This window comes from Fringilla coelebs, assembly GCF_963513975.1.
Source record: "Fringilla coelebs genome assembly, chromosome: 2".
Classification (NCBI taxonomy): Eukaryota; Metazoa; Chordata; class Aves; order Passeriformes; family Fringillidae; genus Fringilla; species Fringilla coelebs.
Window position 1 is genome coordinate 6113689 of NC_140029.1, and position 25968 is coordinate 6139656.

Genomic DNA, 25968 nt, shown 5'->3' on the forward strand with positions numbered 1-25968 from the left:
TTGCAAACATTGCTGGGAAGTGGTTATGGTAACATATTTTTCTAATATTTTCTTTTTATCCCATTCTGCACATCTATAGAAAAGATCTCAGAGTCATCATTAAGGATTCAGTCTTCTGAGAAGATCACAAGCATCAGCTTGCCAGTGGCCCCTGCTTACCATGTGATTGAATTTGAACTAGAAGTCATGTATTTGCCATCAGCCACAGAGTCTACAGTGGAGAAGGAAAATACTACAAATAAAGAAAATCGCAGAAAAAACAAAGAGAAGCAGAAACAGGACAACTGCATGGCTACTGTTGATCAAAAAGTAAGATGTAGTTTAACTTTTTACTATGAAATGTATTTGATTGCAGGGGTAAACACAAAATAGAAGTGGTAGTGAGGAGGAACTTGCTTGTTTGGAACTTATTTTCTTTCAAAAGACATATATGCAAAAATCACACCAAATGTTAAAATGTAAAGAAATTGTAAGTATAAGCAGAAATATACACTGTTGTTAATAAATTGTCAACCGTTCCCTTGGCTAGTAATCTAACTTTTAGTGTTTTAGCATAGTTTATAAAGCATGGAGGGTACCTGTGTCTTTGTAAAAGGTAGCATGGTGGTCTTTTAATTCCAGCTTCTGATTCATGGGAAAGATGAAGTCAAGTGTGCCGCTTCAAATTAAAACAAATATACATTAAATGCATTTTTAAAAATACTTTGAGCTTGTGAAAAATGCCCATCACTTGTTTTTAAAATTTTAGAAGTTTAATAGTAATAAAATGGTTATAAAAATAGTAATACAGTTAGAGTAATAATAATTTGGACAATTTGAATTAGGACAATATGAGACAATAGAAACAAAGAGTTACAGATGTCCGGGTACCTTTTTCTGGGCAGCACAAGCCTGAAAAAGGACCCGTTAACAGAGGATTAACCCTTAAAAACAACAGCCTGTTGCATATTCATACACTTATAGATGATGCATAAATTCCATTCAAACTCGAAGGCAGGAAGAAGTTAATTTCTTCTGATAAGAGAGCAATAAATTCTTTTTCTCTGAAAGATTTAGGCGTCCTGTGGCTCCTGCAAGTCTCGCTGCAAGTCCTTTTCTTTAAAAAAAAGTATCCTACACAGCATAGTTTCTATTTTAACATTTTTTCTGTAACCTAAGACAATTTTTAACACACTACTTAAGAGAATTAACACAGCGTAACTTTCTAACACAACACATATAATATCCATTTTAATATTTGCGAAAAGCCAATCATAAAATATGCATTTTTCACAAGCTTGTATTCACTATATTAAATTATTATAAAGACATTAAAGTAATAGATCTTACAGCAGTTTATTTGATACTGACCTTTACCAGGGGTAAAGTTGTCAGAGATGCCATTGGTGTTCTTTTTTTTCTTCTATTCCCCTTCCTTTTTTTATAGTGTTTAGAACTTGGTATGTCAGTTCCTAGAGGAAAAGCTGCTTTGAGATTTCATATCCCACTCACAGGCAAACAAAAACCTATTCTTTTTTCAGATTAGATTTTACATACTGATTTTTTTAAAATGTTTATTTCTTCCCCTCCTGGATGCATTAGATATAGACACTTGATGAGCAAAGTTTCACTTAGAAAGGAGAAGAAAAGCAAACTCATTGTGCCAAAGACGATAGGAAATAAGAACTGTGTTCCTTTTTTTCCTTTAGGTGACCATTGATTGTCCTTGGTCGATTTACTCGACTATTATTGCATTAACATTCTGCATACCCTTTAATGCCAAGCATTCCTTGTTGTCAGCTGGCAAACGGTAATGTACTCATTATTTATTTATTGTTTCTTTCTTATTACAAAGTATAGAGCTGTATGAGGTTTCATAACTCTTATTTATAGCAGCTTTTTTTTATGTATATAAGTTGAGCTTTTACTGTCTTCCCTGTGGAAGCTTGTGCATTTCCTTTCGTGTTCTTTCATGACAATAAAACAAATTTGTGGTTTTGGAATAAGACCACAGGATGAACCCAGTTATCCTGTTTGTTTCATGTGAAAGAGGATGTTTTACAGCCTTGTTTTATGGACATGGACTCTTCCAATGTAACTCTTCAATTTTTATTGAAAAAACTGTGTTGCATTTTTCAGGAAATATGTTCAAGTCTGCGTACAGAATTTGTCAGAACTCTGTTTCCAGCTTTCAGACTACAGCCTAAAAAATTCTGCTGAGTGTACAGATTTGCAGCTGGTACCTCTCAACCCTGCATCTCAACAGGTAAAATTCACTTGCAGATTTATTCAATTTATTCATCTTATGGTTGCAGTTTGTCACTGGGTTTTAGGAAAAAAAAAATCAGGTAGAGACCAATTTCCAATTAAATACAGCTGTAAACCAGTTCAGTTGCAGAACAGTTTCTTACCACAGAATTATAGAATGGTTTGGTTTGGAAGGGGTTTTGAAGATAAGCAAGTTTCAACCCCCTGCCCTGGACTGGGGATTGAAACACCTTCCACAGGATGATCAGAGCCCCATCCAACCTCACCTTGAACACTTCCAGGGATTGGGTATCCACAAGTTCCCTTAGGCAACCTTGAAGTTTCTTTCAGCCTTGTCTGAACATGTTAAATTGTTCATTCTTGGTGCCTAGAAAAAGTATGTAAAAACATACTAGTAATTTTGTTAAATTTGACTTTTGATTAAGATATTTTAAAATATTAAATTGAACTTCACTGAATGTGAAGTATTTCCTCATGAAACATTTGATTCTGACAGTGAAATGGATCCTTCCTTTTAAAAAGATGTGCATTGTGAAAAAGATTCACTGTTAGTCATTTTGTTCCATATTTCCCTAATGATTTATTGAGTTTGTTTCTGTAAACTGTACCAATGTCAGAACAGACAAACATATTCATGTGTGCATTTCCTCTCCTTTCTCAGATGAAGGAAGCAGCTAACACTCTAAACATTCTCTTTTAGGTTGTGTACAGTAAGCAATCAATATTCTTCGTATGGGAATTGAAGTGGACAAAAGAGCTTCCTCTCTCCTTGCAGTGCCTGTTTTCAGTCAGCTTTTGTCCAGCTACCTCTGAAGAACAGTCTCTTATCTTGAAGCCGTTCACTTACGAATTCCAAGTGGAAAATTTTTTTGTAAGTACTCCCCTAAGTTATAGGGTAGCATATCTTAACTGAATATGGTTTCCTAAGAAGTGAAAAGGGAAAAACAAGAAATATATTAGAAAAAATTGGTTTATATCATGAGGTTGATACCTACTTAGAATCATTGGAAAGTTAGTTTGTGAGTGACAGAGATGCAGCCTGATGTGATGTAGTGGAATCATATCCTTGCCACAGAAATGTGGTGAAGGCTGTAACACTTGTGCTTAATTGTGTTTCGTTTTTTACTGTTTTAACCTTCCTGGGTTGGTGCCATGGAGATTGTCTGCAACTTACTGAGCTGCTTTTCCCCTGCTGGTTTAAGATTGTGCTCGCCAAAGCAAACTGCAATTTCCAAAATATCTTTGCTACTGAAAGTATCTGAGTAGTTTTTTGCAGTGCTTGAGATGAGCTCCTCTAATGAAATATTTAGGGTTTTATAAGCCATTATCTGAAATATTCTTCTTCCTCTTTATGGACAAACTTTTAATTCCTTTGATCAGCTAGGAAACTCATAGGCTAGGTAGAATTCCTTTAATAGGAAGTTTTATCAACATTATTCAATCTCATCTCTAAACTCAGTGTTCCCCTTTGTGATGCTTGGGTAAAAAGCAGCATCATGAGAAGACTCTTGTTTTTTAAATCCTTTTGTCTCTTTTCAGTGTTTTCTACCTGCTTGTTGCAAACTGGCATTGAACAACGTTTCAGGTGTTTGCTTACTGCCATGTAACAAGCATTTTTGGCACCTCTGTCAGCATCTTCCTGGAGTTTTTAAAGACAACTACCTGTGTGAAACAGTGGGGGTTTTCTGGTAGAAATTAAATTCTGTAGGAATTAAAAATCAGTTCTTTGATATGGGCACTGTTATTCCAGGGACTATGACAGGAGGAGGGATGAAGTAGTTCTGTATTACTCAGAATCTTGAGTGATGTGTCTGTAAAGGGAAGAGCTAAAAAACTGATAAAAAATGTTTAAGTATTAAGATTGGTGTCCATTTAGGAGTATTGAAAAGTTGTGTTAAAGTACAGAAGTGAAGGAAAAATTATATTTTCACTGCTGGTATCAAAAATAGATTGACTCAAATTTGGTTTGTTCTAGTGGAAGGTGTCTTTGCCCATGGCAGGTGGGTTGGACCCTGATGATCTTTAAGGTCCCTACTATTGCACAGCATTCCAGGATTCCATGTTCTATGATTTTATTAAACTGAGCAAGACAATGAAGTGAACATTACTTATAATGGATTCTTCCTTTAGGAAGATTTAACAGGATGTGTCTGTTATGTGTAAAGTTGGTACTGTACCCACTGTCCAGTTCAATTTAAACACAAATAAAACACCCCTTTTTCCTTGATAACAGCACTGTTTTCTTCCTGACAGACATTGTACCATGTGAAAACTGAAATCTTCCCACCCTTGGATGCAGAGTACTGTAAAACAGGCTCACTCTGCTCCTTAGAGGTGTCCATCACCCGGCTTGTTGAGCTCTCTGAGGTTGACAGAGATGAAGCATTAACAGAATCAGATGGATATTGCACAACAAAACTTATGTATGAAGGTAAAACTATTTTTCTTAAGCATTTTAATAAATTTCCCCTGTTTTTTTCTTGACAATAACATTTGCCAGACTTGCTATGGCATAAATTCCTTTATTGTGGATACAGCTGCTAGGACAGCAGTTCTCATTTTGCTAGACTGGGAATATTTTATTTTCTTTGCATTAATCTGCCTTCCAGTGGAGTAGAAATGTTCTTCAGACTGGATGGATGCATGCTTGAGGCCCAAGTGTGGTCCCTTCTGTGTAGGGCTGTTTTCTTACCTTGCACAGCTCTTCACACATAAAAGCTGGTGGGCTTTTAGATGTTGCTAAAATGCAGATTTTCAAAGTGCTCTAAAACTATCCTGAGGATTCTCCATTTTTCACAGAAGAACTTTATAGTGTTTTCTCTTTATTCTTGCAGTTGTTGACAACAGTAGTAACTGGGCAGTCTGTGGAAAAAGCTCTGGAGTGATTTCTATGCCTGTAGCACCTCGAGCAACTCACAAAGTGCACATGGAAGTGATGCCACTGTTTGCTGGGCATCTGCCTTTCCCTGATGTCAGATTGTTTAAATACCTCCCTCACCATTCTGCTCACTCCATGCAGCTTGATGCTGGTAAGACCAGTTTGACCACGTGGCTACTTACAGAAATTACTCTGCTTTTCCTTTGTTCTTGTGTAAAGACAAAAGCAAAGTAAGAAATACACTGACAATATATGGACCAGGTACTCACAGGTGTCTTCACTACCTTCACTCACAGTCCTAAATTGAAACTTGCTCTAAGGGGAACTTTGAATTTGGGTTGCCACCTAAATCTCTGAGGAGGAATAATAAATGCATTGTTCTCTTATGTTTCCTTTACAGATTAGTATGTAAATCAGTTGTCACTGGATTTATAATCAAGTGAAAACTGTTTGATAACCCTCTAATCCTGCAGTTCCATTTTCTCTAAATTGTGTGTGTCTTCATTAGCTTTGAGAATTTTTTTTCCCCATTTTCAAGGGATTAAATGTGAAATAAAAGAACTGCTGCCATTCAGTTAGATGCAGAGTTTAAATTACCACAGCCATGTAGAGTATTTATCTGTACTGAGTAGTCCCAGAGCTGCAGTGAAAATTCACTCACTCACAGAAGCAGCGTAGCTTTTGTCAGTGGAGCTGCCAGTGTGCATCCTTCTAACTTGTGACAAGTGTGAGGTCATGCTATTGAAATTTTCCTTCTAAACCACTATAATTCACTCTGTTACATCTGGAGCTGGCCAAAAGTGTGCACAGACTGTTACCTCAGCAGAGATGACCAATAACTGTGAACATGTGTTAAGCTGACCGTCAGAGCTCTGAAATTACCTTTTAGACTTAATTGGTAGAATTAAGCTCTATTTTTTTGTTTTCAAACAGATAGCTGGATTGAGAATGATAACCTGTCTGTGGACAAGAATGTGGATGAGCAGGCTGACAGCAGCAGCATCAGGAGCAGGGGGAGCCTGCATTCCACAGCCAGCGGGGAGCACAAGGGTCTGCCCATGCCCCGGCTCCAGCCCTTCTCCCCCGGCCAGGTCTTCAACAGCAGCACAGGGATGCAAATCCTGGTCATTCCCAGCAAGGACGACCACGTTCTGGAGGTCAACGTCACGTGACAGCTCAGTGGAGACCAGGAGCCCCTTAGGAACTGGATTTGAAAGCACTTTATGGGATAATGACCTGCTCAGTCCTCGTTGCAACATTAACTTCAAGGAGACCTGTGGCACCCGGCGTGTACTGGCCATGGAAGCACCAGACAATTGTATCAATTTAAATGTACAGTGAGGCTTGTGTCAGCTAGTTTATATTGCCACTTTAGTATGTTTTGTGTCAGCTATTGGGTTTTCTTCCTGCAGTCACATCCCTGCATCACAACAACCAACACAGGGCAACAAAAAGCAAAAAATCCAAATCTTTGGACCACTTCTTTATTTTTGTTGGGCAGCTGAGAGATTTGTTTCATGCTTCCTACATATTTTAGAATGTAGAGTTGGATGATGTAATTATCCAAATCTTGAATTTTTATGTAATAATTTACAGGCTTTTCCACACATGTGCCAGAAACATAACAGAGCATACAACAGCACATTCACTGGTGTAACAGTTGCTTTTCTGGTTTGCTTTTATTTTGTTTGTTTGATCATTGTTAATTCCTGCCATTGCAATTTTATATTAAACTTCCATCATTTGCATACTTAGATGCATGGAAGAGCTACTGCTATAAACAATCTTAACTGAACAAAATTCCTTAATTTTCTGAGGCTTTCTCCTTCACAGAGTAGACACTGTGATGTCACATATTATATGATTTTTTTTTTTTTTGGGGGTGGGCTTTGGGTTATCCTCGTGCATATTTCTTACCAAAGAAAGATATTGATAGAATTTAATAATAAATTATTTGGCTTATTGAGTTCCCAGATTAATTTCTTTTATTACCATTTCCAAGTGGCTTGGTTTGCTGCCCCAATTTTTAAGTTGGGGCAAAAATTTCAGTATGATGCGATACTTGAACAGTCAACCTTTCATCATAAAGGCTTAGTGTAATTATTACTGATTAGAGGCCAGACTTGTGCATTCATGATGAAAGAAGGAGGTTGGTTTGATACAGGAAAGCTTGCAGATGTAGAATAATCGTGAAGCAAAGTTAAAACATGTAACTTAAAAATTTCATTATTTATATCTGAAATGTAAATACAAAAAATGTAAAAAAAAAAAAGTGTAATTTTTGTGAATGTTGCAAATTCACCTGTGACTGGAAAAATTACAACTTCTTCTGATGTCCTGCTTCTGATATTGAAACTTGTGCATTTAATGTGAGAATGACCTTTTCTACTTGCAGATCTATAATGGTGCGTTGTCAACAGACTCCACAGAGGAAACAGTCCCATGTCAAACACTTGTCAGCAAAACTAAAGTGAGGAGCTTCTCATTAGACAAATTCATTGTTAGTATTTTCTTTTCTTCTGCTAAATTACAAAGGGGAAATAAAAAACAAGCCCTCTTTCCAAAAAGAACCACAAATAAGTTGAAAAATGAATAGGCACCCTGCACTGGTCTAAACATTTTACTTTAATTTGATTTTTTTATTTAAAAATTCTCATTAGGTGTATTAAGTAGACCTGCTAGCTGAAAATGTTCTTATTATGCATCTTCTTTCTGTGAAGGAATGCCCTTTCTCTGTGGAAATCATACCATTTTATTCTGGATAAAACCCAAAGCATCATTTAGTGCGAATGACTGCTGGGATTCTTTGACTGGAAAAGGTAACAAGTTAGTGACTTTGACACTGCAGGTATTATTAATTCCATTTTCATGGTTTGCTATTAAATCATTTTTCACATTGTTCTGTAATATACTGTTAGATTAAACACATTGTACTAAGATTGTTTAATGAAATTGTAAGCGTTACAGTTCTAAATATACATGTTTTAAAAAGAAATCAACTTCTCTGCTGCTGTGAGTTCTCTTTGGTCTGGAGGAGTGATTGCTTCATGTTTTAACCAAAGCTGCTTTTGTCTGTCAAAAATCAGCTTTGTTGTCTGGTGTGCAATTACACACTTGAAGTAGACATTGATTGTTTATTTATTTCAAAGTTGCACAAGCCTGGAGTCTCCACAGTATTCCACAAATTCAGCACACCCCTCCAGATTTTTCCTGCTGTTATTTATACATAGAAATTCGGTGTTGGCAACCTCCCACTTACAGCCCCTCTGTTATGAATAGTTAATAATTTCCACACAACTTGTGTAACTCCAGCTGATTTCTATGCATCCTCCAGGGAAGGGTCTTCACCTGGGCAGGGTCTTTTTGCTCTGTAGATCAGATACTATTATAATACTTTTAGTATAATAATAATAATAACAACTTTGTAATAATTTTCATTATCATAATATTATTTTTAATTATTATTATAATAATATAATCAGTCATGGGATACCTGGACCTGAGTCTTTTGCCAAGTTAGCAGCATATACCTAAGTCATACATTCATATCTTGATTTACTGCATCCTTAAAGCTCATTAGTTCCAGGATATCCATAACTAAGGGACACTGCTCTCTGTACCACCGATTAATTGTCCTTCCTTGCTGTTTAGGCTTGGAAGTATACAAAAGTCAACCATCAAAGAACATACTGACTTAAGTAAATTTTGATATGTTCCATATTTTGCAACACTAACCCCTGTGAGTGATTATCCAAGGACCCAGCTGAAGGAGCATAGACGGTAAGGATTTAATGGATTGCTAAGCCTCAAACACCAATAACCATAAAAATGGGAAACACCAAGGTAGGGCAGCATCTTTCTGGTGCCAGCTTTGCTGTTCAGTTCCACGGTGCCCACACATCCCCCAGTGTGGGTGCAGGAGTGGGGTCATGGAGCAGGTACGACTGAGAGGGAGGGGGATTGAGACCACCAAGGACCTCAAAGCAGCCCCTGACACCTTCTGGAACTCTCCATCAGTGGGTGCTGCATGCCCCAGTCTTGTGTCAGACATGAAGAATTCCCTTCCTGGGGAGGGATCTGGGTGTTCCAGTGCTAATCTGACTGTGCATAACCCGAGGAACTTTTTGTTTTATGGGGCCCCCATCCCCAAAGGATTGAGACTGTGACCATCTCTCTGACCAAGGGACATCAAAATGCCAACACTCAAGTCCCACTAGATCCTTGGGTGGTGTTATGTTTCCACCATCTACTCTTACCCATTCCTTCCCTTTCTTTCTTTTCCTTATGTATTTTCTTTGTGATATTTTTACACTTTTACTGAAAAGAATCAAACCGGCCACCAACACCCTTTCCACTTCAATAAAACTGCTTTAAAATAAACCTGTCACATCTATACACTGGGCATTCAGTGTTGTTCCACTCTAATTACAGAATCACAGAATAGTCAGGGTTGGAGTGGCCTCCGGAGATCACCCAGTCCATCCTCCTGCCAAGGCAGGGTCACCCAGAGCGGTGACACAGAGCACATCCAGGTGGGTCTGCGATGTCTCCAGACAGGGAATCTGTGTGTGTCCTCCCTGGGCAGCTGTTCCAGAGCTCTGCCACCCGCAATATTAACAAGTTCTTCCTCATGTCGAGTTGAAACTCTTTGTGTTTTATTTACTGATGCTGGCCACCACCGAAAAGAGTCTGGCACCATCCTCTGACACCAACCTAGGATATATTTATATGGACTGCTGAGGTCTCTCAGCCCTCTCTTCTCCAGAATAAACAGGCTCACCTCTCACAGTCACTCCAAGGAATTTACTAAAAAGTAGAAATACTGTAATATATTTACTAAAAAGAACCAGAGCTCCCCTGGCTCGTGGCGGGCGCTGGGGAGGGCCCGGAGCGGCTGAGGGTGAGGGCCCGCGGTTGGGGAAGGGCACACGGGGCGGTGCCACGGCCCGGGAGCGGCGGCCTCTAGCAGCCGTCCCTCTCCTTTTCCCCTCCCTCTCTCCTCCCTGTCCCTCCCTCTCTCCTCCCCTCCTTCCCTTCCCCTCGTTCCCGCCCCTCGGTGCCGCAGTTCCGCGGCCTCGCTCCGCACGTGTGGCCGCCATGCGCTTCGCGTACCGGGTGAGCGCGGGCCGGGGGGCAGCCCCCGATCCCGGGCATCATCTCCGCGTCCTCTTCCCCCGATCCCCATCTCCGCAGCCCCTCTAACCCTGCCCTTTCCTGCCCCCGCAGTTCTCCGGCCTGCTGGGCACAGTGTACCGCCGCGGCAACCTCAGCTTCACCCGCGATGGCAACTCCCTGCTCAGCCCCGTCGGCAACAGGATCTCCCTCTTCGACCTCAAGAAGTGAGAGGGTTGGGGAAGGGCCTGGCGCTGCCAGCGCGGGGGTTTCGGGAGGAATAAAGCTCTGAGGACGCTTTGGAGCCCGAGCCACGGGGCTCTCTGGGATGCTCGGCCTGCCAAAATAGCCCGGAAAGCTATTTTGCTTTAGCATTAAAAGGTAGAAGCCTGCCTAGTGGAGTACCTGTCACGGTGCTGTGCGGGTACACCCGTGTGGAGAATAGCAGAGGAATCGCATAAAGGTGTATTTCAGAGGGAAAAAAAAGGGAAGAAATAGATTTGTGTTTGATTTAGTTGTATGGTTTCTTTGAGTGCTTCTGTCTTGTATATAACAAGGATTAGAGCATCATCAGCCTTTCCTGTGTGCCAGAGTTGTGATCAGTGCTCCCTGTGCCTGCGTTCCAGTCAGGAGCCTGGAATTATAATTCTGTTATGCAGAATTACAGACCATCCTGGAGCCTGGAATTATAATTCTGTTATGCAGAATTACAGAGCATCCTGGAGCATGGAATTATAATTCTGTTATGCAGAATTACACACCATCCTGGAGCCTGGAATTATAATTCTGTTATGCAGAATTACAGACCACCCTGGGCTGGAATGATCATCGAGTCCAACTCCTGGCCCTGCACAGAACATCCCACCTAGTTGGTGCTCATGGGATTGTGACAGCTAAACAAAGTTGTCGGGATTTTACATTAAATTTTGTCTATGGCCTTAAACAAAGGTACCAAACTACATTTCACTGACACTGATGTTCTTCCTGGATTCCTGTCCCCATTTTACTGTCCTGTGTTTTTGTTGCAGTAACAAGTGTGAGACGTTGCCCTTGGCTACACGGCTCAATATTGTGTGCGTGGGGCTCTCTCCAGATGGAAGCCTTGCCATTCTAATTGATGAAGGTACTTGCACAAAGAGACATCTGTTTTGCAAAAGAATTCAGTAAAAATGCAGTCTTGAGAGGAGGAAATCTGTTAGATGTTCAGTCTTATCACAAAATTAGAAGTGGTCTGCTTTAGAAATTGCATTATAATTTTTGGGTGAGGTATCTTTATTTACAAAACTTGTTTACAGAGTTTGGATAGTGTCTCATAATTTGGAGTGTATTTTTTAATTTTAATACTATTAAGCACCCTGTCTTGAAAAGCTTTCCCCCCTCCTCTTTAAGAAAAGAATGTTTTCTATGGTTATGATTTCTTTGGGTCAATTATTCTTATGATCCTTTCTTTCTGCCCTTACAGAGGGAGCTGCCTTGCTTGTGAGTTTGATTGGCAAATGTGTGATACATCAGTTTTATTTTCACAAGCCAGTTCACAGTGTCAGCTTTTCCCCTGATGGCAAGTAAGTAAAGAGTGCATGCTTCAGAACAAAACAGCAGGAATTGCCCCATAAACTAGTTGTGGTTATGGAGACATCCTAACCAATCTGGGAATGTTTCCTATTCATGAGTGAGGGGAGATTTTGAGCTTATCAAGGTCACTTTGTAAAATTCAGAGGGGAAGAAAAGAAGGAAAGCAAAGCCTTGGAAATAGAATATCCTGGTTTGAGTGTTTGAACTCTTCCTTCTGTTTTGGGGCTTTGAGAATAAGAATTTCATTATTCAACTTCAGTGATTTTTACTGAAGGTTTTCTCTCTTATAATGCTTAAGTTGGGGGATAATATCAATCTGCAAATACTTTGTTTTTTGTTCCAAAGCAATCCATTTTTTTATTATTTCAGTAGTGCAGGAACCTCTTTATTATTGTATTGCTTCATTGTATTGCAGTGTGTACTGAACAGTTGTTTGCTTTATCAGCTTTGTGTGCAATTATGTCTTTTTACCCCCTTCTTATACCAGGAAATTTGTGGTTACAAAAGACAATCTTGCTTACCTGTACCATGCTCCTGGGAAGAAAAGAGAATTTAATGCATTTGTTCTGGACAAAACCTACTATGGGCCATATGATGAAACAACTTGTATTGACTGGACTGATGATTCCAAGTGAGTTGTTAAACTGAAGCACTGTTTACCTGCACATGTTGATATTTATATGCACATTGCATTTCTTCTGAAGTATTATGCTAGCTTTAGAAATTCTGTCTTTAAGTAAAAAATGCAATTAGGCAGAAAGTATAAAAAATGGAAATCAATAGTGGAGTCTTACTTGAAAATGCATAGTAATTCATAAAAGGAACATACCTTAGGAATGTGAGCAGGCTTGACCTTTTGAATGTGTTTTAGCCCCTTCTACCTCTGCTACAGTCACCAAGCACAGTTTACAACACTTGTTTGTAAAATTAAAGTGTTGACTGGTGGATTTGAGCTCAGAACATTCTCCACCCAGGGAAGAGTTTTGCAGTCCAGTGTTGTAATTTTCTTTTCTGTTTTTCTTTTGCAGGTGCTTTGCAGTGGGGAGCAAGGACATGTCTACATGGGTGTTTGGAGCAGAACGATGGGCAAACCTGATCTACTACTCTCTTGGAGGCCATAAGGATGTCATAGTTGCCTGCTTTTTTGAAGAGAACAGCCTAGATGTATGTATAATCACACAACACACTTGAATTGTAATATTAAAATGGTGGAAACAGATGTAGAAACATAGTGGAAACAGTGGAAAAAATAGTGGGAACAGTCTGTAGGTAACTATTTTGACAATATCTCAGAATTTAGAAAATACAGAAGTGTCTCTTGATTGCTCTGCCATAATTATGTGTTTAAATTTGCTCACCCAAATCATTATGGCTTTAAATATGAAAAAATTATTTAGCTTAGCTGTAATGTTGGCTGGTTATTAAGTTGCCTTTGGTCCTTGCAAAATTTTTCTGAGGGCAGGCAAATAATTCACCAGTTCTCAGGCCAAGTAAAACTCCCACTTCAAAGCACCTTGGATTCTGTCCTGAGAATAGAGTGCCCACTTGCTAACCCTTCTGCAAGTCCATGCTCATATTTTTGCAGAGCACAGAGTGTGGTTTTTGGACAATAATAATTTGTGTGTTTGTATTCTAGCTGTACACAATTAGCCAGGATGCAGCTCTGTGTGTGTGGCAGTGTGACACTGAGCTGGATGGTTTGAAGCCCATGCCCCCTAAAGATGCAGCAAAGGAAAAGAAGGCAGAAGAAGATGATGATGAGCTGCTTGAAGAGCCCAAGGGTGAAGAAATTCATGGGAAAGCTGATCCAAGTGAGCAAGAGACTAGAAATAAAGTGAAATATTCACGTGTTGCGAAGTAAGTGGTTTTCAGTTATCAAAAATCAAAGTTGTAATGGGGATTTGCTGTACTGGGCTTTTTTTTCATCTGTTATAACTTACTCAAAGCAGTATAAAACTGTCCAGGATTTAGAAATTTACTGCAGATCGCATTTTAAGTAGTTCTGATAGGACTCCTGTCTGTCTTACCTTGATGATATGATGGACTCTACCTTTCACCTTCAGAATAACAAGTGTAATTTTAACAATATAAGAAATACTGACTCATGGTGTACTGTTGTTTGGAGCTCAGAAATTGTAAATGGGATCTTTACTACAGTACCCTCTCTAAGTCTTGAGGCTTTGGTTTCTTGCCAGAAGGGGTTGATTGACTTCAGGAGATGACATAAAGGTGGCTCATTAGCCTACTTGGTGAGCTGCTTGGAGATGCAGCTCTAACAACATCCTGTTCTTCAACATTCACCTTTTTTCTTGTTTCTTGGTGCCAGGTATTTTTTCAATAAAGAGGGAGATTTTAATAACCTGACAGCTGCAGCCTATCACAAGAAAACACACCTTTTAGTCACTGGTTTTGCCTCTGGAGTCTTTCACCTCCATGAGCTTCCAGATTTCAATCTGATCCACTCCTTGAGGTGAGCCATGGGGTTGTCACTTTATTTGGTTTGGTTTTTGTGGGGGAAGGGAATAGGGTTTTTTTTTTTGCAGGGGTTTCATGTTTGTTTGATTGAGAACACATCATGTTTAGCAATGAAGGATGAATAAAAAAGAGCACAAAAATCTTAAAACATGACTGTCTATTTAATACTGTAATTTCTGGAAAGGCAGAACCATAAATTTATGTAACAAATACCATATAATTCCACTCCTTATTCTGGAACAGTAGAGTCTGAATAAGGAAACTACTCAGGAGTTCCTGGTTGTTGGCTAGACTTCTTTAGTTCTGTCCATTTTAATATTTTCAGTTTCTTTGTAGAAAATTTTAGCTGGAAAGTTTCAAATATGTAAAATTATCTGTAAATTGTGTTTAAGTTGAGAAATCAAATCAGATTCTTTTCCATAACTCTAACAATTTCCATGTACAAAAAAACCCGTTTTATTTTCTTAAACCTGGGGAGTTTTCTTCTGTTGGCAAATGCATCTTTGGGATGCAGATATTCTGCCTTCATTCTGAATAAGGAATGTTTGATGGTTTGGAGTGGAACAAAGGAATGAACTTCATGATTTTTGGTGTTACAGTGGTACAGGAGTTCAGTAAAACAATCAAACAACTTGCTTGAACAGCGTTAATAAATATTAGACTTGAAGTTTTATTACACAAGTTTTTTTATTGGTTAATTCTCTTACTTCAGTATTTCAGACCAAAGGATAGCTTCTATTTCTATCAACTGCACTGGTGACTGGATTGCCTTTGGATGTTCAGGTTTGTCAGGTTTTTTTGGTCTGTATTCTTGGGAAAAATAAGGAATGTAGTGGGCATGAGGTCCAAATTCTTCTTGCTAGTTTTGACTCCAAATGTTAAATAATTGATAGTCTTTTTTATTTGATAGTCTAATTGATATCTGTGGTGTCTAGGTATAGTAAAGAAAATATCACTAATTAATTTCTCACAGAATTCTGATGATTCAGGAAAGTATTTTGCTGATACAGGAAAAAATACATATTTTATATAGGAAAGTTTTTACGAGAGTTAGGGAAACCCCAGATCCCTTGTAGTTCATCTCTGCTTTCATTCTGGGCTGTTCTGTCTTTCTTTGCCACATGTTGCCCATGGCATTTTACAAACCTGCCTGGAAGTTCCCAGCATTCCCACCCTGTCCATAATGGTTTGCATGAAACCCAAAATTTTACTCTTATATGCAGCCCTGCTTTTCTTTCCAGCTTATTTATCAACTGGTCGATAGCATTGCTGCTGTAGTATTGAAAACATTATTCCAAGTATCAGCTTGTGGAGGAAATTTTTGGGGAAATTACCTTGAAGTTATAAAAGGAAAAAGCTCTTATTAGGACTGAAAGATGCAGGATTCAACCTGTCTGCATTAATCTTTGCTTTTTTTTTTTACATTGCTTGCCACTGTGTGTTTTGTGGCTTGCATTTGCAGGGTCACTGTGTTGGTGGCTGTGGTTAACCCTGCTGTGCTTACAGGTCTGGGTCAGCTCCTGGTGTGGGAGTGGCAGAGCGAGTCCTACGTGCTGAAGCAGCAGGGCCATTTCAACAGCATGGTTTCCTTGGCATATTCTCCAGATGGACAGTACATAGTAACTGGAGGGGAGGATGGCAAAGTAAGAGAGGCACTATTGCTAGAATGTGAACTTTTAATAATGTTCTAAGCAGCTTAACTTTTTATTTTATGTAGAAAGCTCTGTTACTGTAATTGGTACATATTTTTATTACTATAAAGTCATTAATTTTTATCTTCTCTTTCCATAAATGTTTTGATTTTTCTCTCTAGAGTATGTATATTTTGCTTTGTTACTACCTGTGGCTGTAAATTGCATCACTTATGCTTTCTAGCAGATGATTTTTTAATTACTGCAGGTCCAGTCACCATAAATACAAAAATAACTACTTCATCAATGTTAATTTATTTATGGTCCCATTATATCTTGGGATGAATTAATTTCAGCCACCCAACTTCTTGCCCTTTTAATAATTGTTTTTTGATATGAAATTAATTTCAAATTATTTATGCAAGTGCAGTTTTTTTGTTTAAATGTGCCGTTCCAGAAGCTTGTTATTTAAGAGAAAAATTAACTTCTCATGGATGACTTGCATTGTAATTATAGGCTATGCGTACAGGTACTTTTATTTTAAAAGGTGTTTTGCCACAATGTCTTGATACATAAATGGAACAATAGTAGTAGCTGATGTCCTGTCAAAACTTTCAAATGTCAGAAGAAAATCTGCCACTTCATGGTTTCTGCCATTTAGGATGAAAATGGGCCAAAACCAACAAGTCTCAAACTGCAGAAAGCTAAATGCATAACATTTTTGTTCAGGAATAAAAACCAACAAAAACAACTGGAATATCATCTCAGTTGTAACTTCTGTAATGACCTTTGAGTTAGTTTTGAATTTGACATCTGTCTTATTTGACAATATAAGCTCGGAAGCTCAAGATCCTCACCAAATGTTACTTTCCATTATTAACTTTGTTTCAACTTTGTCTGTGTCTGTCTCCACTTCGATTTTTATGTTGCAAATATGTCTTAAGAGGTTTAATGATAAGGTGTGGCTTCTTGAGTGCTATTACTGAAAGTCTTTTATGCTGTTGCAGAGTTCTGTAATTAGGCTTTCTTTACTCTGCTGCTGGCCTTACCCTTATTTTCTCTCTTTACTGATGATGGAGATTCTAAGAAATCTTTTCTTGTCTGTCCTGCAGGTCAAAGTGTGGAACACTTCAAGCAGCTTTTGTTTTGTCACCTTTACAGAACACAACAGTGGTGTAACTGCTGTAACTTTCACTTCCACTGGTTATGTTGTCCTGAGTGCTTCCCTGGATGGAACAGTGCGTGCCTTTGATCTGCACAGGTAACTCTTTTATGAAAACTTTCATATCTCATTTAGTCCTCAGCTTTCACACTCCCCCCAAAATACAGCAAATTGCTGATTGCTTGTTTGAAGTCTAATAAAGGTGAGCAACACTGCCTTACTGGTTTTTGGTTCAGCCTTTGATTTAAATTTAGATAGTTATTAGGAATGCTCCATCCAGTTTCTGTGAAGAAAATTCTGGAGGAACTTTCCTCAGAGAAGCTGGAAATCCAGGAAAATCATTGTCTGGCTTTACTCAAATGGGGAGAAGGCACTTTCCTAACAACACATTCCATAGTATAATACAGTTGTGCACAGAACTGGTTGTGTAAACAAGCCCATGTTTCTAAAATTTGACACATGCTATTTAATAGAAGAAAACTCCTCAGAGTATTTCTGTCTCCTGTTTCTGCAGATTTTTTCATACCTCTTTTGGATCTTGCAATCATGCTGAGGCATCATATCAATATTTTTTTCTGTGCATAGCTTAGAAGTCTTTACAAAACAATGAACTCCTTTTGTAAATAAACTTGTTAAACACACATTTAAATCTATTCAAAATGTTCTCATAATTTATTTCACCTCCTCAACAGGTACCGGAATTTCCGTACCTTTACCTCTCCGCGACCAAGTCAGTTCTCCTGTTTAGCTGTGGACTCCAGTGGTGAGATTGTGGCAGCTGGTTCCCAGGATTCCTTTGAAATATTCATCTGGTCAATGCAGAGTGGGAGGCTGCTGGATGTAAGACCCAGAGTGTTGGGAGGGCTTGAATTTAACCCTGTGTGGAGTGTGGTGATACTCAGCAACTTTAGGATTAGGGGGGTTTCAATACAACATGAAGTATTTTGTTATATTTATGTTCAAAAACTGGAGCTACACTATGTTGTTCTCAGCGGGTTTTTTTTTAATTTTTTGCATGGAGCTCACCCTGAATTTGTGTTGGAAATAGTTGTTAAAATTTTTGAGTCATAAGCACTTTCTAGTGATGAAGTAACACCAGTGTTACTGACCTGACACATGGGCATGAAAGTGTTTCCCTGCTCGTTCAGAGATGTTCTTTTCCATGTATTTTCTACAGGTAAGGAAGAAATTGTAGTTGCTGTATTAAAACTGATACATATTTCATGAAGGATTTTGGTGGAGCAGAGCAGGGGCATGATTTTTCAAGAATTTTTCAATTCTTAAGCATTCCTGTACATCTTGTACAAGTAGAAGAGCTCAGTGACTCATGTATTTAATTTGGCACAGATCACTTCAGTAACTCAGGATATACTTGACTGGATCTCCAGAGTTTTGAGTTTAGTTTCTTTCCTTGATTTTTTTTTTTTGAGGAGTAGGAACTCTGTGAAATGAAAATCTTTTTTATTTTTGTTTTTATTCTGAAGTGTTATCAGCTGCAGGAGATACTGAATTCTCAGAGCATGACTTGGTTTTTCACAATTGGTGTGATTCTTTTGAAAGGAGGGTGGAAAATTGCACTCTGCATCCCTAAAGTGTGTGCACAGAAGTGGTTGTAGATGTCTATATAGTGGTAACACTTCAGGGATTTTTTTTTTAAACTTGTGAAAATAAAAAGTTGAGAATCACTGGTGTGTATCATGCCCTGATCTCACATGTGTGTGGACAAGTCAGGCATGGTTTATTGGCTGTATCTGGAGTTTACTGAATGCAGACTACACATTTTTCAGTTTCTGTCACCTAATTCCATGTGATTTTTTTTCTCTTCTTAGGTCTTAGCAGGTCATGAGGGTCCCATCAGCAGCTTGTCCTTTAATCCAATGAAGTGTGTTCTAGCCAGTGCCTCTTGGGATAAGACTGTAAAATTATGGGATATGTTGGACAGCTGGAGAACTAAGGAGACATTCATAATTAACTCAGATGGTAATTTTTGTTCCATTTCTCATCTTTTATCAAATGTATGTAAAATATGTTAATAACAACAGAACATGTCAAAAACAGAGAGACTTATTCATGGAAATGGAAATCAGAAATTCAGATACTTCACTCTTGTGCTTGGTTAACAGTGCAATAAATACTTTAATTCTAGCTTAGTATTTATAATCAGCTTTATAATTAACAACATATAATTGTATGTTGTCCACAGGAAAATATAATTTTATGTTGTCCACATACTTTTTACTCTTTTACTCTTAAACTTTTTGTAATAGCTGAGATACCCTAGAATTAAGGGTATTTTCTTAGAAAAGCATCTGAGTGCATTTTTAACTGTTATTAAATTCTTTGCAGTTCTTGTTGTTGCCTTCCGTCCCGATGGCAAGGAGCTGGCAGTTGCTGCTTTGAATGGCCAGATAACATTTTGGGATCATGACAATGCAGTGCAGACTGGCTCCATTGAGGGCAGGCACGATCTGCAGATGGGGAGGAAGGAGCTGGATAAAATAACTGCCAAGCAGGCAGCCAAGGGCAAGTACGTTCAGGGGGCTGCTGTGACAAGAGGCTGCCATGCTGGGTTACTTTTGAGTTGTTTTTCCATTTGTTTTCTGCATTGCAGAGTGCATCTGCTGTTCAGATATTCCTGATTCTGATGCTGGATGTTAAAAGCCTCCCTTTTGTAGTTGGCTGTGTTCTCTCACTGGTCAGCATCATTCTGAGCACGTGTTCTTCCTCATCTGTTAGGAACTTGGTTAGCCAGAATAATATTAAGCTTCTCAGACCAAGGTGTTAATTTGCTATGGGTTAGGTTTTTTAGTAGATATCTTTCTACAGAAATACTAGTGTACAACCATTAGTATATAGAAACTATTATATTTTTTTAAAGAAGGTAATTAAAGAATGGGGTTTATTACCTGTTGCTATGCATGTGAAATAATGTTAAAAAGCAAGTTGAATTTGTGTGCTGTCAGAAAGTATCTTAGAGAAATGTTTTATTCTTGTCTTTTCCCCCTTTTTTTCCATATTGCTTCCACTCAAAATAGAAAAAAAGAGAAACAATAAGTTTTTGGAAAAAAGCAGTATTTTTTGCTGGTGAGCTCTCAATCATGTCTTTCAAACATGCATGGCATTGGTTTTTCTGTAGCTCTTCTGGTTTTTTGTCATGCATGACATAGTTGAGAGCTCATTGACTGAGCTGTGACTCAGATTCAGAAGTATGGAAGTATTTCATAAAGCTGTTGAAGTTCTTGAAATTACCTGGGATTCATAGTAAAGCACCAAATGCTTTGTAGTAGAGGTGTGTGTGAAGTATATACTGTGTGAATGAAGATCTCCACTATTACCATGGAGTGGTTATTTTCTGAGTCTTCACATTGTACTCATATCTTTTAGCTCAGCTGTGAAAGTGAAATTAAACTGCTTTCTCTTTTTCTTTACCAGATCTTTTACAACTCTATGCTATTCAGCAGATGGTCAATCTATTCTGGCAGGTGGATTATCAAAATTTGTCTGTATATATAATGTCAAGGAACAGATTCTTATGAAAAAATTCGAAATTTCATGCAACCATTCTTTAGATGCAATGGAGGTACGTGAACACAGGAGTTCTTTTAAAATTTTCTCACCCTCACAAGACTTTGGTTTTGATATAACATCTCATTAAGAGTGATTAATGAATGTTTCTTAAAGAATGGGTTTACTTTTGTGCAGGAGAGGGGGAAGGAAATATTCCTCTTGGAACAGGACAAATTCCTGAAACTCTTTCCAGTTTTTTAGTGTGCTTGTGTTGAATGGGCAGAACTCTAAAGCATACTAAGTTAGTTGGCACTAGACTTAAAATGGAAGTGAAAATTTAAATTACAATCTTTTGTACTAAGCTAACTCCCTGGGTGTCAGTTTGTGTTAGCAAAGAAATGAAGGAATTTTTTTGTGGATGTAGAACAACATCACTGACCTTTATAAACTCTGTTTCTGAATATTGCCAAATGCCAAATTCAATTCCTTCAGTAGTAAAGTGAATTACAAAAAACATCAGAAGGGAAAAAAGTTCCAGTAACCCTTTTTGCCATCCCCTTACCAGGAAGAAAGATTATTGTTCATGTCAGGCTGTATATGACTGTGGTTCCAAGTATCCTTCTTCGTCAGCAGGGTCTGTGAGCTGGTGTAGCTCAACATCTGCCTTGAAAAAAAGTGAACAAGCTGAAACAGAATCCTGGAGGAGATGGGTATTTAGAAAGAGGGACCAGGGAAGTCCCTAAAATCTCATTTGCAGCGTTCTGGCCTCACAGTGCACAGAAGCAGTTATGGAACCTGCAGGACAGAAAGAGTAGGGCTGTAGCTGAGGAAGCCAACAGTGCATCTCTGGAGTAGAGCAAAGTTACAATAATGTGAAAGCACAGTCTAAACTGAGCTCTGCTGTTTGAGAAGAGATTCAGTGCAGTGAATGGAACTTGCATGTTTTTCCAGGAGTACTTAGATCGGAGGAAAATGACTGAATTTGGCAGCATGGCTCTGATTGATGAAGGTGGTGGAGGTGACGAAGGTGTTGCCATCCCTCTTCCTGGAGTAAAAAGAGGTATGGCTTTGGCTTTTCTCTCTTTGTTTCTACTTTTATGTGCACTGGAATCTTTTTCTCTCTTGTTTCTACCTTTATGTGCACTGGAACCTTTGACACAGGTAAGAAGGGTTTTACGTGTTTAGCTCAGTTTTAACATCAGGATTACAAAATTTGGTCCTACCTATTAAGCTGTAGGATCTCTTGGACATGGACTGTGCCTTCCTTACCCAGTCTTGAATTCTGCCGGGTATTACCATGCTGCACTTTAATTTAAATAATGGAACATCATAGTCAGGGTTGATAACTAGGCTGTGAACTTGTGGTGAATCTGTTAAATCACTTCGAAATTTCTATTTTAGGTGACATGAGCTATCGACACTTTAAACCAGAAATAAGGGTGACTTGTGTGCGATTCTGTCCTACAGGTTAGTATCAACAGTTTATTTAGGATTTTTTTTATTCCATATAAAACATGTGAAAGACTAGAGTACTGGAGGGTTATCATTACTCTTCTGTTTCCATTCTGGAACATCCCTTTTTGTTGTTAAATATTGTTATTTTCTTCTAGGACGAAGCTGGGCAGCCACTACCACAGAGGGCCTCCTGCTATATTCACTGGACTCTGGGCTAATTTTTGATCCTTTTGAGCTGGATATTGATGTCACACCCAGCAATATCCACAAAACACTGAGTCAGAAGGAATACACTATGGCTATTGTCATGGCCTTCAAGCTGAATGAAAAGAAATTAATTCAGGAGGTGATAGAGGCTGTCCCTAGCAGTGAAGGTGAGTGGATCTGTCATGAAATTGGGCTGAGCTAGATGTAAACAGACATGTGCAAGCCCAAACAAGTTGGGGTGGAAAGGTAGACTTTTTAATGTTAATTTATGTTTTAATTTTACCCATCTACTTCATGCTCATTCTCAGCATGGAATTTGATTAGGCCTAGAGGTGCAGGCAGAGTTTTTGGATGTCATTTCTGGGAAGCAGCTGATGTTGGAGGGGCATATCAAGTTTAACCTGAGTTAGTACTATGTCTGTGTGATGAAGACCATTAACCAATAGCAAGGATGTAATCAGCAGTTTGAGGAAAGTGATGAATCTTGTCTGTTGAGCACTTGGGGCACCACATCAGGAGTGCTGTGCCTGGTTCTTGGACTGACAGCACAAGACATTGATACTCCAGAACATCTGGTGGAGAGCTTGGAAAATGATTGGAAGGCCAGAGTATAACTGAGGAGAGGCTGTTTTAATCCAGTGTTAACAGGATGATTGTGTGCCTGTTTCTTAAGCAAAAGCTATTTTTGAGAGTGGGTTATATATAATGAGGTCATTTAGTTATGTGTAAGATTAGTTTGGATGCTTCTAAATAGTGTTTCTTTGTGCTGTGCTCTTGCTAACAACATTCAGGCACTTCCTGTGGGCAGGTGACTTCACTGTCTTTTCAAGTATCACTGCCTCTGATTGTTGTGCATAACTAGTTCCACTGAATACAGAAATTTGGGTGAAGTCAGGAGCAGCAACAAAAAAGTCAGTTACTTTAGAAAAGAGGAGAAAAGGCTGGAAGTAAAAATTCTGAAGGAGAGCTGCTGGGGAGAGTACTCTTCTAGAAGGAAGAACTTGGAGAGGGAGGAGTTAATTTCTTGCTTTTAAATACAGTAGTGTTTGGAAAGTTCAAAGGAGGAACCCTGTCCCCTGAGAGATTGTGGTACTGTACCCTGAAATACAGCACTAAATACCCACCACTTGCCAAAATGCTGCTTTCTTCTTCCCCCTATGCTTTCCTGTGGTCTCTTTCATGTTATTCCAAATAGTAACTCAATTCTATTGAATGTTCATGGGTGTTTCTTTCCTTTTTGCACAGTTGATGTTGTCTGTTCATCACTGCCAGACCTGTATGTGGAGAAGTTACTGGAGTTCCTGGCCTCTGCATTTGAGACCTCTTGTCACTTGGAGTTCTACCTTATTTGGGCTCATAAGTTGCTTATGCTGCATGGACAGAAGCTGAAAACAAGGTGAGATCCTGTGAAAGTCAAAATGCTGACAAGGATATTAAAATTAGAAACCTGTTAGTTTAAGGCTTTTACCTAACATTTACTGACATTCTAGATAATGCATGCACTACAATTAGAACATTTCAGTTTTACAGCTTCTGTATGATAAAAGTTACAGTTTGGACTTGATCTTAAAGGTCTAAAAAGATTCCAAAAAGTGTGTGTGACAGAATCAGAATATGTTACTGGATTTGTGAAGATACATTGCAGAAACATTTTTCAAATACAACAGGTAAAACTTGCTTGAATTGCTTAGACAATAACTGCAGAATGATATCAAGAGAGATAGCAAGATTTTGGCAGTTGTGTTTTTAAACATTTATGGATCTTAAATGTAACTGAAAGGTGATGTGCAGGTATTGATTGCATTTTTACAGACCTTGCTGGTAGTATTCTGCCTTCCTACAGAGTGCTTCAGAACTACACAGGCCTGGTCTGTGAATTACATTCAGCCCACTCCTAATATGGAATTTTAAGACCTCTAGGAACAAAACCAGGCAAATTTACTAATCTAAAATGGGCTAAATGAAACATAATCTGAGAAGGAGTCCTGCAATTTAAAAAACAGTGCATTATGTAACTCTTTCCTTGCTACAACATGGATATTAATGTTTTAATTGCTGAAATGACTGGAACAAACTCTCCTTTGTTCCTGCTAAAGTAGAAGAGGACAATTTAAAACAAACTGCTCCTTGTTCAGAAAGTCTTGCAGTATCTGAAAGGAACTGTCATTGCTGCAGCAGGCAGAATTAGCTCTTCAAGATGCAGTTGGACATTAGAAAAAATATTTCTCACAATATATTACTTGTATTGAGTGTAATCATTGTGGGCAGAGTCTAAATCAGAGATTATCTTTAGGATTATTTTAAAAAGTTGGCATAGAAGTTGTATGCTTGTTAGAATCTTGAGAGTATAGAAAAGTTCTAGATTTCCATATGTAAACATGAACTGCACTGCAAATTGCATGTTTTCTTCATCCAAGGTCAGTGAAGCTGCTCCCTGTGATTCAGTTCCTTCAGAAGAGCATCCAGCGTCACTTTGAAGATGTTTCAAAACTGTATGTATTGTTACATTTGAACATCCAAATCAAAAACCTGGAGTGATTTGGGGGATGACAGTGTGCTGTTAAAGCTTTTGAGACAGCCTTCTTTTAGAGTTGTTTTTATTTTAGGAGGGAAAACAACGTTTTCCTTTTTATTTTTACAGCTGTGAGTGGAACATTTACAACATCAAATACGCCTTGGCCATTTCCCAGCAGCGGGGCATGAAACGTCCAGCAGAGGAAACACCAGGAGATGAAGAAGAATTGGATTCTGACAGTGATTATCTTATGCAAGAAGCTCATAAGGATACTTTGAGTTCCTAATTGCTCCTTGTGAGAGGGAGAAAGACTGTATTTTATGCAGTGGTATTCACTGAGAATGAGTGGCCCTCAAAGTGGCCTCAATTCCTAACAGTGTGATGGAGTTCCCTGGGAGGTAGTGATGGAAATGTGGGATATGCCATGGATGGCACTTGGTCTATTTCCTGCACCATTTGGCTGTAAACTGGACAGCATTGATTTCTTGATTAACTGATTTCTTTTTTTTAAATAATTCCCGATTTCAAATAAGAAAACAAAAAAGTGTTCTAGGGAAGTTAGAAGTACAACTGGAAGAAGTTTATTCTTCATTAAAAATACCTTGCACATTAAGGATTGTGAATTTTATAGTGCAGGCTTGTCCTACACTAGACTGAATTTTAAAAAGGATAGAAAAAAATACTTAATTGGAAATGTACTAGTCTCAACTTGTTTTAAATGTTGTTTTGCTTGGATTTAATATGTACATATTTCTGGAGCACTGTTTTCTTAGTTCTGTAACCTCCAAACCTGATGAGATTTCAATAATGAGGAGAAATGAGGACCCATAGCAGCAGCTATTGGAGAAAATTCACGGGGCTTTATAGCTTGTGTCAAGGTTTGCTTGACAACCTTGAGGTACTGTACTGAAAATTTGTTTGGACATTACCAACTCAGTAATGTAACTTAAACTGTAAGAGAATGTGTTACAAATGTCATGGCTTGTTGGTTTTTTTTTTTAATGTTTTTTTGATGAAAGCCCTTTTGTGTCTTTTTTTAAAAATGTTGTTTATTAACACATTAAAACCTGAAACTTTTTATTCCCTGTGTTTTTGTGAATTGATGGGAGAATTGGGTTATAAGAGCAGGGACCTGAACGCAAAAAATTGGGTTTGTCCTTGTAATACTTTGAAGCCACATGCTGAAGAGGCTTTTAATGAAGATACT

General features: G+C 38.5%; 2 protein-coding genes across 2 annotated transcripts in view; both read left to right on the forward strand.

The window, feature by feature from the left end:
* The window catches only part of TRAPPC10 (trafficking protein particle complex subunit 10), a 39181-nt gene extending 31061 nt beyond the window's left edge, over positions 1-8120 (forward strand). The window contains exons 17-23 of the mRNA XM_084226886.1: positions 80-309; positions 1689-1789; positions 2119-2245; positions 2948-3118; positions 4501-4678; positions 5082-5276; positions 6059-8120. Coding sequence (XP_084083012.1) covers positions 80-309; positions 1689-1789; positions 2119-2245; positions 2948-3118; positions 4501-4678; positions 5082-5276; positions 6059-6297 — 1241 coding nt within the window. The 3' untranslated portion in view covers positions 6298-8120. The remainder of the gene's footprint in view (positions 1-79; positions 310-1688; positions 1790-2118; positions 2246-2947; positions 3119-4500; positions 4679-5081; positions 5277-6058) is intronic.
* A 2062-nt stretch (positions 8121-10182) lies between these two features.
* On the forward strand, positions 10183-25869 carry PWP2 (PWP2 small subunit processome component). The gene is made up of 21 exons (XM_084226365.1): positions 10183-10240; positions 10352-10464; positions 11266-11360; positions 11700-11799; positions 12297-12440; positions 12838-12973; positions 13446-13666; positions 14136-14279; positions 14997-15067; positions 15791-15927; positions 17028-17176; positions 17770-17917; positions 18907-19057; positions 19424-19604; positions 20510-20657; positions 21536-21644; positions 21986-22051; positions 22195-22413; positions 23492-23642; positions 24664-24738; positions 24888-25869. Exons 1-21 carry the CDS (start codon positions 10223-10225, stop codon positions 25045-25047), a joined length of 2736 nt encoding a protein of 911 aa, XP_084082491.1. The 5' UTR covers positions 10183-10222; the 3' UTR covers positions 25048-25869.
* Positions 25870-25968: the final 99 nt, after the last annotated feature.